Source organism: Nyctereutes procyonoides, unplaced genomic scaffold (assembly GCF_905146905.1).
Source record: "Nyctereutes procyonoides isolate TBG_1078 unplaced genomic scaffold, NYPRO_anot_genome, whole genome shotgun sequence".
NCBI classification, from domain to species: Eukaryota; Metazoa; Chordata; class Mammalia; order Carnivora; family Canidae; genus Nyctereutes; species Nyctereutes procyonoides.
In genome coordinates, this window is record NW_026575119.1 from 200,333 (window position 1) to 217,535 (window position 17,203).

At 35.5% G+C, this 17,203-nt stretch overlaps 1 protein-coding gene across 3 annotated transcripts in view; it reads left to right on the plus strand.

Moving 5' to 3' along the window:
* Positions 1-15,166, plus strand: part of EPC1 (enhancer of polycomb homolog 1) — a 92,461-nt gene extending 77,295 nt beyond the window's left edge. For 2 of the 3 annotated variants that reach the window (XM_055334486.1, XM_055334484.1), the window contains exons 9-15: positions 84-232; positions 2,258-2,610; positions 10,114-10,232; positions 10,313-10,399; positions 11,223-11,364; positions 11,659-12,022; positions 13,784-15,166. In XM_055334486.1, coding sequence (XP_055190461.1) covers positions 84-232; positions 2,258-2,610; positions 10,114-10,232; positions 10,313-10,399; positions 11,223-11,364; positions 11,659-12,022; positions 13,784-13,856 — 1,287 coding nt within the window. In that variant the 3' untranslated portion in view covers positions 13,857-15,166. The remainder of the gene's footprint in view (positions 1-83; positions 233-2,257; positions 2,611-10,113; positions 10,233-10,312; positions 10,400-11,222; positions 11,365-11,658; positions 12,023-13,783) is intronic. The other variant, XM_055334485.1, reaches the window with a different exon arrangement.
* Positions 15,167-17,203: the final 2,037 nt, after the last annotated feature.

Consider the following 17,203-nt stretch of genomic DNA (forward strand, 5'->3'; position numbering starts at 1 on the left):
TCAGGTTCTCTTTTTTAAATAATAAGTTGTTTGCCTTTAACTGACAAACTAAAATAATTTGTTCTGTTTTGTTTTGTTTTTAGCCTCACTTAGACCAAACTGGCAACTGGCCTTGGACTAGTCCTAAAGATGGAGGATTAGGGGATGTACGATATAGATACTGCTTAACCACCCTTACTGTACCCCAGAGGTGTATTGGATTTACACGAAGACGGGTTGGGCGTGGTGGAAGGTAACTATTTCTGTATTCCTAGCATAGGTACAGTAGGGACAAAGTAGGGTAATCAAATCTACAGCTTTAGAGAGGGAATTCTTCTAAATAGCTCATTTGTTTCCATTTTCTGTTCTTAAATGATTTTTTGACTAAAATACTAAAAGAGATTACAAAAAGTTGTTTCAGAAGTTCTGGCACATATTAGAAGAAAGGACTGAATAGGCTAAGAAATGTCATGTAATTAGTACACTAGGTTGTTTAACTTCTCAGTGAAAACACTCTAGAAGGGGTCTCTGGGTGGCTTACTGGGTTAAGCATCTGACTCTGGGTTTCAGCTCAGGTCGTGATCTCTAGGTCATAAGATTGAGCCCTGCCTCAGGCTCCACACTCAGGGCTCAGCACACAAGTCTGCTTGAGATACTCTGCCTCTCCCTGTCCCTCTGCCCCTCCCACTGCTCATGTGCACTCATTCATTCTCTCTCTCTCTCTCTCTCTCTCTCTCTCTCTCTCTCTCTCTTTCTCTCTCTCTCTCGAATGAATGAATGAATGAATGAATGAATAAAATATTTTTTTAAAAAGGCTCCAGGATCCATGCATGCTCTGACCTTGACACCCAGTTTTTCAGGATCTAATCACTCTTTTGTTTAAACATGATAGTACCCCCTGTACACTCTAGATGCCTTTTGTGAGAATTTGTGTGGGAGGCAGGAAGGAATTACAGAACACACAAAAGTGAAGAAAAAGAAAGATAATCCTGTATAGGTAGGGGAAAAAAGGCAGAACATAGTATCAAGGTGCTTTCAGGAAGAAACCTGAGGATGTAGAGGGTTTTTTTTGTTTCTTAAAGATTTTATTTACGTATTCATGAGAGAGAGAAAAAGAGGCAGAGACACGGGCAAAGGAAGAAGCAGTCTCCCCAAAAGGAGCCCAGTGTGGGACTTGATCCCACATAGATCCCGGGATCATGTCCTGAGCCAAAGGCAGACACTCAACTGCTGAGCCACTCCGGCATCCCAGGATGTAGTTTTTAATGAATGTTTTATATGTATGTTTCTTTCATTTTCAAGTCTTAATTGCAGTTTTTAATTACTTTAGAATTGTCTGGACACTGAAATTATTTATTTTATTTAGTGCTTTCCCCCCAGTCATTACATTGATATCAATAGTAGCCAAAATTCCATGTCGGGATCCCTGGGTGGTGCAGCGGTTTGGCGCCTGCCTTTGGCCCAGGGTGCGATCCTGGAGACCCGGGATCGAGTCCCACATCGGGCTCCCGGTGCGTGGAGCCTGCTTCTCCCTCTGCCTGTGTCTCTGTCTCTCTCTGTGACTATCATAAATAAATAAATAAATAAAATTTAAAAAAAATTTCCATGTCATTTATATTTTATTCTATACTAACATTAGTCACTGTTAGTATTTTAAGATGGAATTACTTATAAAGTTTAGATAAATAACATAAAAATATATCTTCTACAGTAGTAGATAGCAAATATTTTGTCGATAAGAAATTTTAATGCTATAAAATATCCCAAAGTTAGCATACCATTTACTGCTTTCTCCTACCTCCTCCACCCCTGCCCCCCCCCAAAAAAAAGAAGGAAGTTTTTGCTTAATAGAGAACTGATATTTTATAAAGTGTTTTGGTGCTTTGTAACGGAAAGAAAAATCTCTGATTGAAAAGCAGTTTGGAAAGAAAGATGAGTACAGGTTTTATATCAGTAACATACTGGTAGATCAGCTCGTGGAACTGTTAGAAAGCTCTTGCTGATGTAAAATGAATTCTTCAAGGTGGATTGCTTTCTTCTTTAATCAGATCATTATAAAGTAAAAACTTTTATCAGAAATTGAGAATTAAAAAAAAAGAAATTGAGAATTTAAAAACAAATCGAGAATTTAGCTTAGAGGGTCAAATACTGAAATAATCAAATTTCTAGCTTTTAAATGTTTAGTATGAGATGGCTTTGGGGGAACTGGGAGGATCTTTTTTTATATAATTTTTGAATAGCTGTTTTACATATATGTTCCCTGCCTTATTTTTAACAGGGTCTTACTGGACAGAGCTCACTCAGACTATGACAGTATGTTTCGCCATCTGGATTTGGAAATGCTTTCCTCTCCACAACATTCTCCAGTCAATCAGTTTGCCAATACCTCAGAAACAAATACCTCGGACAAATCTTTCTCTAAAGACCTCAGTCAGATACTAGTCAATATCAAATCATGTAGATGGCGGCATTTTAGGCCTCGGACACCAACCCTACATGACAGTGACAATGATGAACTCTCCTGTAGAAAATTGTATAGGAGTATAAATCGAACAGGAACAGCACAACCTGGGACCCAGACATGCAGTACCTCCACGCAAAGTAAAAGTAGCAGTGGTTCAGCACATTTTGGTATGTTTATTTGTTATGATGTACATTTCTATAGAAATGTCTGGTTCATCCATATTTTGAATATGTGGTTTATTATATTTAAAGCTAAAAGTCCTTTCTCTCAAATAATGAGGAAAAAGGACCTAGGTTAAGTATTTATTTGAATTGTTTGTACATGTGTTTTCATTTAAACACACCCACACGCAAAGGTGATTTACTGCTACTTAATGTATGACATTTATTTCCTGGATATGCTCTGTGAACCCACAATTTACAATTCAGCAATTATATTATCAAAGAATATGAAAAGAAAATGGGCCATTAATTGTTACCATTTTATGCTTGGACACTTCTCTCGTGTTTTATTTAAACTGTTCAAAAGTAGTCTGGCAAGTCTGTAGATATGCACAAGTCTTATCTACTGACAGTAATGCAGAATAATTTATAAGAAGGAACAATATTTAAATTAAAGGATTTTTAAAATTTTATAGGACTGTTAAAATTTTGGAGGCAATTCCAGATAACATCTACTTTAGCATTATGGCTACATTGTGAAATGTGTCTAAAATACATCCTGTCTTTAAATATTCCTAAAATTTTAGCTTTCTGGGTTTTTTTGTTTGTTTGTTTGTTTGTTGTATTTTTTTTATAAATTTATTTTTTATTGGTGTTCAATTTGTCAACATATAGAATAACACCCAGTGCTCATCCCGTCAAGTGCCCCCCTCAGTGCCCGTCATCCAGTCACCCCCACCTCCCCTTCCACCACCCCTAGTTTGTTTCCCAGAGTTAGGAGTCTTTCATGTTCTGTCTCCCTTTCTGATATTTCCCACTTATTTTTTCTCCTTTCCCCTTTATTCCCTTTCACTATTTTTTATATTCCCCAGCTTTCTGTTTTAAAGCATAAATCTGTTATTTGAGGCATGTAGATTATGGAAATTCACTGTTAGAATTATGTTACCGTAGATTTTTGTAAAGATCATTTAAACACAGATTTTGAAGGGACTATAAAGGTATTTATTATGTTGCCCTAATTACCTGGTAAGGCTACGGTTAAATCTTTCTAATAAATACGAAAATGTACTGCTTATTCTTAAAGATCTCCAGAAAAGGTCCCATAAACTAATTTATTTTGTGTCTGGAAAACAAGTACTTGTATGAAATGGAAGTCTTTACTCATAAGAAAAATAATCACATTTCCAAAATCAATTAGAAGATAATCTAAATTATTTTGAAGTCTAACGGATTAGTATAGTCCCATTAATTTCAGAGTCCATTTCTCTCAGCTATTATAGTCTTAAAAATCAAAATAAAGAACTTTTCAATATGGAGGACTATATAGTATGCAAGTATAGAGATTTTAAAGGTGTAAACTTGTAACATGTTTTCCCTGATAGATATTTAAGCTGTATAAATTCCTTGAGACTTCTTATATAGAAAACTGGCATGCTCCATCAATCCCCATCTTCTCACCCTTTAAAGAAGAGAAGTTGAGGGGTGCCTGGCTGGCTTAGTCAGTAAAAGCAATGAGACTCTTGATCTCATGAGTTGTGAATTCAAGCCCCACGGTGGGTGTAGAGATTACTTAAACAAATAAAATCTAAAAAAAAAATAATAATAATAGAGAAGTAGAATTGTATAACTACCCTAGTATCTTTTAATGATCATTTTAAATGTAAATTATTTTGCTATACTGCATAAGTAAGCATTGATTTTATGAAACTTACTTGATTTGTGTTTTCCAAGAACGTTAAAAAGTGAACATTGAACCAGTAGTGTTACCAAAAGTTTAGCTGAAAAACAATTTTTAATGACTGTATAATTTTCTTTTGAATCATTTCCTCCCCCATATAATGTGATACAACTTTTTAAAAATGAATTTATTTTTTTGTTGCACATAATTGTTTCAATTTTCCCTTAATTTTTACTAGATTTTTTTGTATGCGTAGAGAATAGATGCCTACAGATTGCTGTTGGGTCATGCTTTATTCTTTCCTATTTAGTAGAGTCCTATTATATGTATGTTACACTCAAGCAAATTCAACTATAGGCCCCTGAAGAAAAAATAAAATTTTAACAGTTCAAAAGTTATAAGGATTCTAAATACAATTCAACCAAAAGAACATATTCTCCAGAGTTGGCCACTCTGGGAATGGCAGAAGTGAATCTGTTGTTACTCGGAATATCCATGCCTCCTTTGCCGCTTCATTCAGAGGTTAATCTTCTCACCTTTGTGTAATTGTAATTTTAAAGATAAATTTTTTCATATAGATGGCCCCCAAATATAAGCCCAACTATTTCATCTGGTACTCAACCACAGAACCATAAGCCAGAGGAAAAACTGTCTGTGCTGGGCTTATTGAAAGAGACACATCCATTGTGGTAGACTCTAAAGGAATTTTCAAGGCTTAATTTTTACTATACTGACTTTAGAACTTAACCACTATATATGAGATAGAAGTCAGTTGATATATACTTTCTCGTTTGCTGCTTAAGCCAAGTATTTTGATTTAGCAGTTTTTTATTAATCTGTCATTATTTTAAATATTAATATTTATATGTATGCTGTGGCCTAGTGATGCCCTCTGGACTGATTTTCCTTTTTCTAAGAAATCACCTATAAAGATCCTATTTCAAGCAGGAAATTCTAAATGAGGATATCAGGAGCCCATTATTTTTAATAAAGGGCATGAGCTTTAACACACCAACTTTTGTAGTTCCTGGTGCTCAGAATTTTTTTGCTTGCTTCCCAGTCTTGGTCATTTTGCATAGTTGTGTGGCCTAATAGATTAGTAACCTGGTTGGTCAGGTGCTCGAGTGCATGATCCTCTGGATAACACACAATAGAGTGACACAATGTTGGGAAGACTTAAATATATGTGTATTTAGAATTTCTAGGACTAGATTGTAGTACTATGAATAAATTGTGTATATTTAATAATCTTTGGTTTATATGTGATTTGGAAAGTTTTCTATTTTTTTTTAATCTATAAAAGCACCTTTGAAAATGTATAGTGTTTTTTTCAGTTTGCATGTGTTTGAGTTTGGGGGATATGGGATGTCAGAATTAATACCTTTTCTCATAATTAGAATGGACTTTTATAACTTAGAAAGACTAAATAAAAAAGTGATTTTTTTAAACCACCATTATATGTTCAGGATTTGAATTCTTAGTTCCCACTGAAATTTCATTCAGCATTCTAAGTAATTTTCCTAAGCTCACATACCTATACTAAAGATTTGGTTTATTTTCATAAATTAATAGGATATATGTAGCTAGAATGATGTGTTCTAAGTCTCAGGATCTGTAGCTTACTTAAATTAGTGCATTTTACTTCATAAAACTTGTAATATGCAATTACAAATTTCAAAAGAATTCTAGATTTGAGCATTGAATATTCTCATGGTTAGACTTTATAAACCTATAGGACCTTAATCCTTATCCAAGCATGTTTCACAATTCAAAATTACATCCTTAGCAGGGTGTAGAGTAGCACTCATAGTAAAATTAATAGTTTTATAGTTGTGTGCTGAAGTGCAGGATTACTCACAATAAGTGGAAGGTTGGGTCACAGATTATCTCATGTTCAAGTAATTCAAAGCCGAATGAATTCAGATTCAGCCATGTTTGGCCATCAAAGGAAATACACCATCTTTTTCTTTTCAGGTTGGATTTTCTGGGTGGCTGATAAGTGCTTATGAACCTCAAAACTATCATTCAAGCTTGATCATCCTTTAGTATTTTCTGAAGTCATTTTATTTTATATTTATCTCTTTAAAGTTACCTTTTCCTTTATTAAAATAATTTTCTGCCTGTGTACTGCTCAAAGAAATTTCTGTTTGAAGGTGATCTTTTAAAATAAGTGTTTGGGTTCATTGGGTTTTTTTTGGTTTGGGTTTTGGAGTGTTTTGCTTTTTTTTTTTTTTTGTTAAACAATGTACATTTTGGTAATCTTAAATATGTCTTTTCAGATTATTAATTTTTTTCTAAGTACTTGTCCCCCTCACATACTCCTACTCTTTGATCATTTCCATTGAGATGCTCCAGCTGCAAGAAAATGACTATTCCAGGTGCTGGAGTGCCACAGAAGAATAGTTTCCTGTCCAAATGGACTGGTAACATCATAGATTATTTTGTCTAAATTCCTAGCCCAGAGAATTGTTAGCGGCTACCAAAGCAGCAGTCGTTTCTGGCCTTTGCATAGACACCTCTAGTGAGGGCAAATGCAACAATTTTCTAGATCAAGTTATTCTAGGGTTGGGAATCTTGTTTAGAAAGTTTGGCCATATATGAACAACAGCTACCTCCTTAAGTTTAAACCTACAAGTTCCTCTGTTGCCCTTAGAAGCATACTAAGTTTTCTTGCTTTCCAGCATCATAGTGTGCTTCAAAATTTGAAGTCCTGTCATGCTCCTTCCCTATTCTCAGCATTTAGTCATGTCCCTCACATAAGTCTTCTCCCATACCTAGACTCTTCTCAGGTGCTCTATAGATAAGGGTGTTTTGTTTTGTTTTGTTTAAAGGACTTGATTCATAGTGTGGGGTACATTAAAAGTTTGATTATTTCTTGTAGGTAATATTAAAACAAACAAACTTATGGCTATTTCTTTTTATATTTAATATCTCAGTGGTTTATGGATAGATTTTCCCCCCATTCCACTACTATCTTTGTGACCTCAGATGAAAGTTTCATCATCTTTATTGTGAAGTTGTGGGAGGAAATCAAGGGTGCCTCTAAAAATTTGGGGTTCTGTAAAATGCTTCTGATTCTAGATTTGGTCATATGTCCATGAAACCATTCTGCCCATCTTCATGCTAATTGCATACTTGACTATCACTCTCTGTCTAGAGGTAGACCTAGAACCTAGAACTGTAACACTTTCTACCTTGAATAGAGACTAGGGAAAAATATGGTCATGTTTATTTATTTCCACATAGCATTTAACTGGACTTTTAATTATAATGCTATCTGAAGTCTTCTCAGTTTTCTGTATAAATAGCAATGTAAAACCCAGTTCAGATTGTATTTCCCCAGATTTACTACCTTACCTTTGTCCAAGTTTTCCTACTTATTTATATAGCCTTTTGGATTGGAAATTTGTTTCTCAGAAGAAATATAAAATCCTTGTGTCGCAGAGGTGGAAAGGGCTTTAGTGATCACCTAATTTAATCCAAGTATTTTGGATGAACATGACTGAGCCCCAAAAAGATTAGTTACTTGGCCAGGTATACCTGGCTAGTTATGATAGAGCCATAGAGCCAAGAGCTTAAAAAAAACCACCACCACCAACAACAACAAATCAAGGTCTCCTGGCTCCTAGACCCATGGTTTTTACTTTCAGCTTATATGTTGTTCAGCCTATGTGTTTCTTCTAGGTCATTTATGAAAAATGTCTGGGGAAAGTTTCATAACTAGACTCCAAAAGAAATATTACTAAAATCATGATGAGTATTAGACAGTTGCATTTCTATTTCTAAATCTTGTATTAGGGAGAAGTTAACAGTTTAAAAAAGTGAAATTCACAAGATCCTCAGAGACCAAGGATTAAAATGTTGAACTTAAATTAGGGCAAAAAAAAATCGATTTGATTTATTATTATTTATTATTGCTAATTTTTTTATTAAAACACATACAAATTTCCATAAAATATTACTTTCATTCCTGTAAATGGAGTTTTTTGTATATAGTTCTCCAATGAATGCTGAATTATTATGTTTGTAGAAATATAATGACCTGACCTTGTAAAAATTATCCTTTTTTAAAAAAAAATTTATTGAATATCCCTTGGTGGGATGTTCAGACTTTAAGCAACTCACTCAAATTTAGGAAGTTAAAAGTATTAATCTCAAAAACATACTAGCAAAACTCTAGTTTTAATAAATTAGGGATCTTTAGGGTAAACAGTTACTTTTATGGATTTTAAAAAGCATAAATATAAATGTTACATTAATTATAAACTATTTCAGGGCAGCATTAATTTTTGTAAATTTTCAGGTTTTGATACAACACATTCCTATTCTATGGAAGTAGTCATTTTGACACAAAGTTACTTTATGTCAGTATTTAGAAGTTATCTAGTCAATAAGTCTTCCCTATAGTATTCAGATCTGAGAATTACTATATAGTAGGAAAAGAAATGCATCAAAAGACAGTTTTTATAGCAAGAAATTATGTTTTTGCTCTTGTAGCCCAAGAACTTAGTTCAAGTGTAAAGTCTGTGTAGACACTAATAATTTCTGGGGTTTTCTTAAATATTGTTTCATAATTTTCTGATTCATTGAAAATACGGTAGCATTTCTACCTAAACATTTTGTAGTGGTACTACTCAGAAAAGCTGTTATACTGGAAGACAAAGATTCTTTACAAGTTATGAGTGAAAGTTATAAAACTTGATGAAGTGATATTTTCTTCAACTAAATTATTAAAATGCAATTAAAGACAACAAATTAGGTGACAGTGTTTTGAGAACATTAAGCTTTAGATTGAGGAAATTTGCATTGCATGTTTTATAGATTCCCTGGTATTCAGGGATGCATGATAACCTTTTTTGTGTTTTGAAATAATTCTTAATCCAAACATCACAGGTTTCTTAAAGAAGCCTTTAAAGTCAGATGTTGTGATTGTATGTGCCCTTTTTTTTTTTTTTTCCTTTTTTTAATTGGCAAAAGTAAGAAAAAAGAAAAAGGTTTCCTTTTTAAAAACTGCACACACTTTTTTGGGGGGTAATAAATGAACATTTTTTTGTTTGTTTTTTTTAGAACTGAGCTCTCCATAGACAAACATAAGTAGCATAACACAGTGTCTTTCCTCAGACATCATTCTGTACAGTAAATCAACATAAACAACTCCGTTCTTATTGACTGGATTTTTTCCAGGTGGGTTAATTGGGTGGGGAAAATTAATTAACCTTAACATTTGGAGCCTCTTCCTGTTAAAGGATGAGTTCTTTAAAAAAAAATAAAATAAAGGTAATAAACCAACAATCTTATATTCCATATAGAGAAAATGTTTATAATGGCTAAAATTAGAAAATATGTAGAACAATTAGTATTTATACACAGAACTGTTAGGGATCATCTGAATGCATTGGGACAGTAATATGAGTAAACTAGAAACCAAATGGTAATTAATCAGATTTCTTCTCAAGCTCAGTGCAAAGTTGAATTCCAAATATGTGGATTTAAAAAGCTGGATTACCTTTTTACACTGTCTAGCGCAAATGTCATAGCTTATAAAAATAATGGTTTTGAAACTTGAGAAGTGAGTTCTCTTTCCTATGTTGTTATAACTCGGGAAGTTTATACTTTTGTGTTGCTTTAAACTCGAGCCACTCCTGTTAAGTGTGGTTGTAAAAAATGCAGAATTTTTCTTATGAAAGTGATCTTTAGCAGGATCACATGAGCCTTTGTCAGATGCTTTAATTCTGCACAAAAATTTTTTTAATGCTGTAATTTTTTTGGTACTTTAAGATGTGTATGCTATCTGTGCATTTTTATGAAGTGTTTCCTCGTTTTATGTTCAGCATTTACAGCCGAACAATACCAGCAACATCAACAGCAACTGGCACTAATGCAGAAACAGCAGCTTGCCCAAATTCAGCAACAGCAAGCAAATAGTAATTCCTCCACCACCACTGCACAGGTGAGGGATTTGTCTGTCTTATGATTATCCCTCATTGTTTCCCACCAGAGTTCATCTCTAATTACCAACTGTTGTCATAGAACCTTGCATCTAACCAGCAGAAAAGTGGCTTTCGCCTGAATCTACATCATAGCCATTCTATACAGGGTTTAGAAAGAGCATTACAGGTGAGTATGGAAGCCGTTGCCTCTGCTCCCTATTTTAAAAAGTAAAACTAAGAAAGCATAGTTAAATGAGATCAAGACACTGTTTTCCAAGTCTGTCCTATAGTTTATGCATTTATCTCTTTAACATATAATCTCACCCAGCTCGTTATCTTGGATATTTTAATTATTATTAAGAGTTATGTAAAGTTATCATTATTAAACCTCTCTTAATTACAAGAAATCACTTTTAAACCTCAGGTATGATGAATGTTTGCCATTTAAACACATGTAAGGTTCAAAGGCTGAAATTTGAATCTTAGCGTTTTAAAGGAAAAATCGATTTTAAAAAATTAGAGGAGCTTCTTAATTTCTAGGCCAAGCTATGGTATGATATTTTGTTACATCAATTCTAAAGGGATAGTTAGCTTACTGTCCCAAAGGTGCCTTGGTTTATATGTGAATATGTGTGTAAGTTTGGTGAAGAAAGAACCTTACATACTCATTTTTCATTATATGTACTTGCAAATCACTGAAATGTTTTACTAGCGTATTTCTCGTCTGACACTTTGTGTCAGAGGTTTAGTGCTTCCACATTAAAGAAGGTTTATTTTTGTAATTGACCTGTCCATATTACACATTGTCACATATGAAGATCAAAATTCATAATCCCTGAGTTCTTAGATTGCTTGAGCATTCTTCAAACTTACGACTCAAAAGACATGAAGATATTTCAGTGGTTTGCCACTCTGGTTTATATTCAGACTGTTGTATACTTGTGTAGCTTTAATAAGTTAATTTGAGACTAAACGATGCTGATTAAATTTGTTTTTATTTTCTTTTTTAGGGTTTTGTTTCCAAGACTTTGGATTCTGCTAGTGCTCAATTTGCTGCTTCTGCTTTGGTGACATCAGAACAACTGATGGGATTCAAGATGAAGGATGATGTGGTGCTTGGAATTGGGGTGAATGGCGTCCTTCCAGCCTCAGGTAAGGATAAAGACATTTAAGGGTACCTGGATGGCTCAGTCCATTGAGCATCCGACTCTTGGTTTTCACTTGGATCATAATCTCAGGGTCCTGGGATCGAGCTCCACATCGGGACTCCTGCTCAGCCAGAGTTCCCTTGAGATTCTCTCTCCCCCCAGCCCCCCCCCCCCATGCTCTCTCTCAAAAATAAATACATAAATCTTTAAAAAGAGATAGACTTCTAAATTGTTCTGATGTTTGTAACATATATCAGTGGTAAACAGCAAAGCCATACATTTCTTTCTCTTTCTCTAGGAGTATACAAGGGCTTACACCTCAGCAGTACTACACCAACAGCACTTGTACACACGAGTCCGTCAACGGCAGGTTCAACATTGTTACAACCTTCAAACATGACACAGACTTCAGGTTCCCACAGTGCACTGAGTCATCAAGTCACTGCTGCCAATTCTGCAACAGCTCAGGTTCTGATCGGGAACAACATTCGATTAACTGTCCCTTCGTCAGTTGCCACTGTAAACTCTATCGCCCCCATCAATGCACGACACATACCTAGGACTTTAAGTGCTGTCCCGTCGTCTGCCTTAAAGCTGGCTGCCGCAGCAAACTGTCAAGTCTCCAAGGTTGCATCTTCATCTGCTGTAGATTCAGTTCCAAGGTCAGTAGTTATTTGAAGCCAAAATGTTTGAAAAAATATGAGCTCTGACTTGAATCCTTTGGCAGTGCTCTCTACTTCTGTGTTTTGTTCTTTTCCTTACATACATTGAAAATGGGTAGAGGAGAATTCCTTATTTATTCAAGACTAAACAGGTAAGTGTTATAATTCAACATTGTTGAGAATTTGAATTAAATGGTATACTGAATGTTGCCTGTGTGCTTTGGACACCACTTTCACAGTAGAATGATAGCTCTCAGTGCTCTCATTTTCCATCTTTGGATGGAGGAAGTTCTCTTTAGAATGTTTCTTTTATGTTCCATATCTTCTCGTGTAAACAGAATTGATACAACCCACCCTGGCTTAATCTACTCTTAATAATGTAAATAACGTAAAGGCTTAAACAGTATTAATGCCAGGTCAGTTTTTACTCAAACCCATTACTTTTTATGTTAATTTGTCTTCTTGGGTTTCAGTAGATGGTTTAGAATGTTTGCTCAGACTCTCCTGTTTTAGATATTAGTGGTAAAGAATCCTGCTATTTACAAAATACTGCGGGGGAAAGAAAGAAAGATGGGGTTTTCAATTTAGTTAGAAGACAAGTATGAAAGCGTAAAAATTAAATAATGTTAACTAACAGGTGAACATCTTTTCTGTATCATAAAGCATAATATCCTTATCAAATTAATTGTATAGATGATGGCTATAATTTCAATTTGAGGGAACATCTTTTCACACCAGTGGTATTCTGGGAAAGTTCTGCAAAATAAGATCAGATTTGTTCTTGGTTAGGCAAGAAAAGAGGAAGAGTTGGAGAAATACAAATGTATTCAAAGGTTAGCATAGCTAAACTCGTTTGTGTAGAGGTTTGGGAATGTTTAGTAGTTGACGTTGGAATGGTGGGAGGAAGGCAGACTTTGGAACACCTTGGATGCCAGGCTGATAGGTCAACTCCCTCGGGCCGGAGTGGCCCGGGGTGGGAGAACAGCAGGCTTTGCAACAACAGACTATAAGCCTGAAGTTTCCCAACACATGCGTCCCTGTCTGCTGCTCAGCTTAAGTAAGTCTTTGCTCCATTAAGATCCATTCTTAGTAGCATTCTGGGTCTAGTCATAAGTAATCAATCAATTCTAGTTCTTACTTAGATATGTAATACATGGTGTTCATTGCTATAGAATTGTGTAACTATGGAACACTCACCGTGTATTGTATGCTTTTATATCACTTATTTCAATCGCTTGGTTTTAAAGATGAGGGAATTGAGATCCAGAGCCGTTGACAGATTTCTGCAAGCACCCTCAGCAGCCTAGGCACTAGCATAACTGTGACCATGGTCTTGTGATTTCCAGCTCATAGCCGTCCTACTCAGCTGCACATACAGACTTAAAGTCCTGACATGAATGAACTTTGGTCACATTATTTTCCTTTTTAAAAATTTTTAGGAAAGGTTTAAAAAAAGAGGAAAGTATAGACTAACACTTGGGAATTCTTTAGGTTTTTTAGCAGCTGGGTTACTTGGCTGCTACTACAGTTTTGTCGGTTGTATAGTTGACCGTGGAATTTACTTGGTACACAGAAACCTGACTTCTGGTTGTATGTTCCTGATAATAAACTATGAGAGTTCATATTCCTCTACTTGTTACATTTCTTTCTATGATTAAAAATATTTAATTTTTTTAGTGGGAAGATAGTCTTGATTTGTTCAATTTGTCTTTTGTTAAATTTGTTGCAGATAAGTAATTTAATTGAACTTTATTTCAACAGGGAAAATCATGAATCAGAAAAGCCAGCACTAAACAACATAGCAGACAATACAGTAGCGATGGAGGTGACGTAGCTTCCTCAGGAGTGGAGCTGCAGCCTGGGGACTTGATTAGGTGCTATGCATCAGTAGCATTTTGAATGCAAGGGATGATGGAATGCAGCACATGCGTTTCTGTGGCAGCTGTGGGGACTTGACAGCAATGCTCATCTCTCATGCTTCAATTTTTCTTTTCTTACTGTTAATAGGAAAAAATCAACATCTGTAAATTAAGAATACAGCAATTATCTGTACAGTACTGCATATTTGTAATACCCTTGTATATATGTTACTTGAATACAGAAATGTTCATTTGTGATGCTTTGCACTTGGGGGTGGGGGGTGGGAGGGAAATAAATCGCAACAAAGAGTGTGAGATGTGAGATTGTATAGAGATGAAGTGTCATCACATCATGTGCATGGTGCGGAACCTGCTGTTTTATCTATTTATTGTGCCGTGTTTACAGTTTTTTGTACACTGTACCTTCATTGGTTCCTGTGCTGTAGTAAATGTGTTAGGTAGCTGTGGACTCCTTGGTATTTTGTAAATGGTATAACATAACTTGGTTCCCCTCTGGGTCCCTGAGTTTTCTGTGTATCATGTGAAAAAAATGGTGACATACATACAGAATTTTACAAAAAAAAAAAAAAAAGGCATCAGTTTTTAAAAAATGGGGAATGTACTGTTAAATGGGGATCTTCCTGGTCTACTATCATTAGGACAAGTAACAAGCTAAAAATGAAGTCTGTTGAATCTTCCCATCCCCACTTGCCCACAGAGCTATGTGGGTAGTTTCTGGTACTTAAAGCACTAATGTTATGTTGCTGCTCTACAAACAGCCCAGTAGTCCCATTTCCTTCCACACCAAAAAGTGTTAAATCAAGTATGCAAATGGAGTCCTTACAACTGGAGTTTATGTTGTCTTGCCCTTTTTTTAGCACAAAAAAAAAAAATTGTACTTTTTTATTGTCGAATTGTTTAAAAGACTTCATTCTTTACTTGTTCTTACAAAAAGGATATAAGGGAGAAGAATGCAGTAATTGCTGTACGTGTATCATCATTCCAGTTTCTAAAAACAGCCAGCCAGCTTTTTTCCTTTTAAGATTCTCCAGAAGGCTGCAAGGCCAGAACCACAAATATCGGGTGCCTTCCTTTGGAAATATTTGACCTCTCTTCTGTGAAGAGAATGGTACTTAACAGACTACTACTAGTGCTTTGTCAGTACCGAAGTCTGAATGCCCAGTCCAATGGCATACATTATCCTTAAGGTTTTTAATCCCACCTGGAAAAATTGTGATAGAATTCTCACAAAATAAACCCAGGGCATTACATGTTGACAAACTAATGTGTAGTGGTCTTTTGCTTTTATTTTCAACCCAAGAACTTCTGTGTGACTTTAAAACCACCCAGTAAGGGGGAACTTGGGAAGGGGAGTGATTAAGTTCATTTTTTTCATTTTCATCTTTTTCAACAATTACTGAATGACTACTCAATATGCTCAAAATGCTCAGATCCTGGAACAGTGGGAAAAAAAAAAAAAGGCCTGCCTTTGTGGGGTTTGTAATCTCACTGTGAGTGATAAAAACAAAGTAAGATTTAAATTGTATTATGATAAGTATTAGGGAAAAAATTAATGCAAGGAATGGGAGAAGCACTGCTAGGGTGGGCAAGGAAGAGCTCACAGATGTGGAAGTGTGACTGGCTCACTAAAGGAACCAGCAGTGCAGTTGTACAGACGGAAAGGGACAGGTAGGGTAGGTTGAGGAGTAACTGGGAGTCTGCTCATGGAGGGTCTGGTGGGCGATTTTAAGGTCTTTGACTTTTCCTCTGCTTGAGAAGGGAGTTGGGAGCAGAGAAGTGATGTGATCTGAACAGGTGCATCTGCCTCTGGTGTTCAGAATTGACTACAGGGGGAGCCCAATGAGGAAACAAATGACAATAACCCAAGCGCGAGACAGCAGTGACAAGGATGGTAGGGATACCATAGTGGGTCTGTGGGTTTATTGCTAAGCAATAGAAATCGATGAGAAGCCAAAAGGGAGTTCCTGGCAGAGCTTAATTGGGGCTTGTGCTCCAGCACAAGGGAGGCAGCACAAAGGAAAGAATCCTCAGGCTGATTCCCCAAGGAGAGAGATTAGGGGAAGTTTTTTTAAAGATAGAGAAACTTTTGATGGGAAAAGAGTGAAAAGGCTGTGTTTCAGTGCATGTGGCTGGTAAGTGTGACTAAAATTCAAACTGTTGGTTTAAATGTACTCAAGAATAATTAGGATTAAAATTTCTAAACAAAATCCAGCAGAGAGAGTGAGGCCTGGACTCACTAGTAATGCCTGTTGTTCACGGGCAAATTTAGAAATGAATTGAGGAACAAACACACCCAGTTAGGAGTTTGAAATGAGCCTTGCAGTGGGTAGAGAAGTGGCAGATGGGCCACAAGTTTTGTTTTGCAGAGTAGAGGGGAATTGGGAATGTCAGGGGAGGGGACTTGGGATTTTTTTTTTTTTAAGATTTTATTAATCTTCATCCATGTGACACTCCCTCATTTTAGCATACCAATTCTGAGATGGCAGAGAAAATATTAATTTGTATATTTCACATTTTTAAATAAGTTTATTCAAAACGGAGTCTTCAGCCTCTAAATTTCTTGCTGTCTTTCCAAATACTTCATTATCAAGGTTATAAGAGCCAAAAGTGAAGGACAAAAGAACAATTTAAACACTAATATCTTAGCAAAATATGTCATCAAGTGCACTTTGACATTTAGTCTAGTTAATTATCATTTATTGAGTATTTACAATATAACATCCTCTGCATAGTAATGATCTCATTTAGTCCTTAAAGTAATCCTTTCATATGGATGCCATGATTATCACTGTGTTATAGGTTAGATTCACTGAAAATCATACAGTAAGTGGCAGTCCAGGATTTGAACTTACCTGCCAAATTCCAAAGCAATTGCTATTTGCTTTGCCCTACTAAGCCCAGAAACAGATTTCTAACCTAATTTCTTAGGAACCTATGCTCTTGTTGTGCTCCTACTAAAAAACTGCTGATTCTGTTACTCCGGTATTGTTATACTTTTGTCCATTTCATGAGCAGAAGCCCAAAAAACCTTCCAAACTGACTTTTTATAGTAGATATAAATTTTGTTTCTTGAAAAGGACTATGTGAGTAGTGTTTCCTTAACTCCACAAATTTTCACAAATATTGTATTAGTGTATAATATGCCACAATATTAATGTGTAGTATCTTACAGGTAAGCAGATTTCACGCTCCTCACTAAGAGCAGATCTACTTGTATCTATTTTATATATTGATGTTCTTTGTAAAATACAAATTCAGCAAAAGGATTCTGCTGTTTTAAGGTTTGAAAAAAAACAGCAAT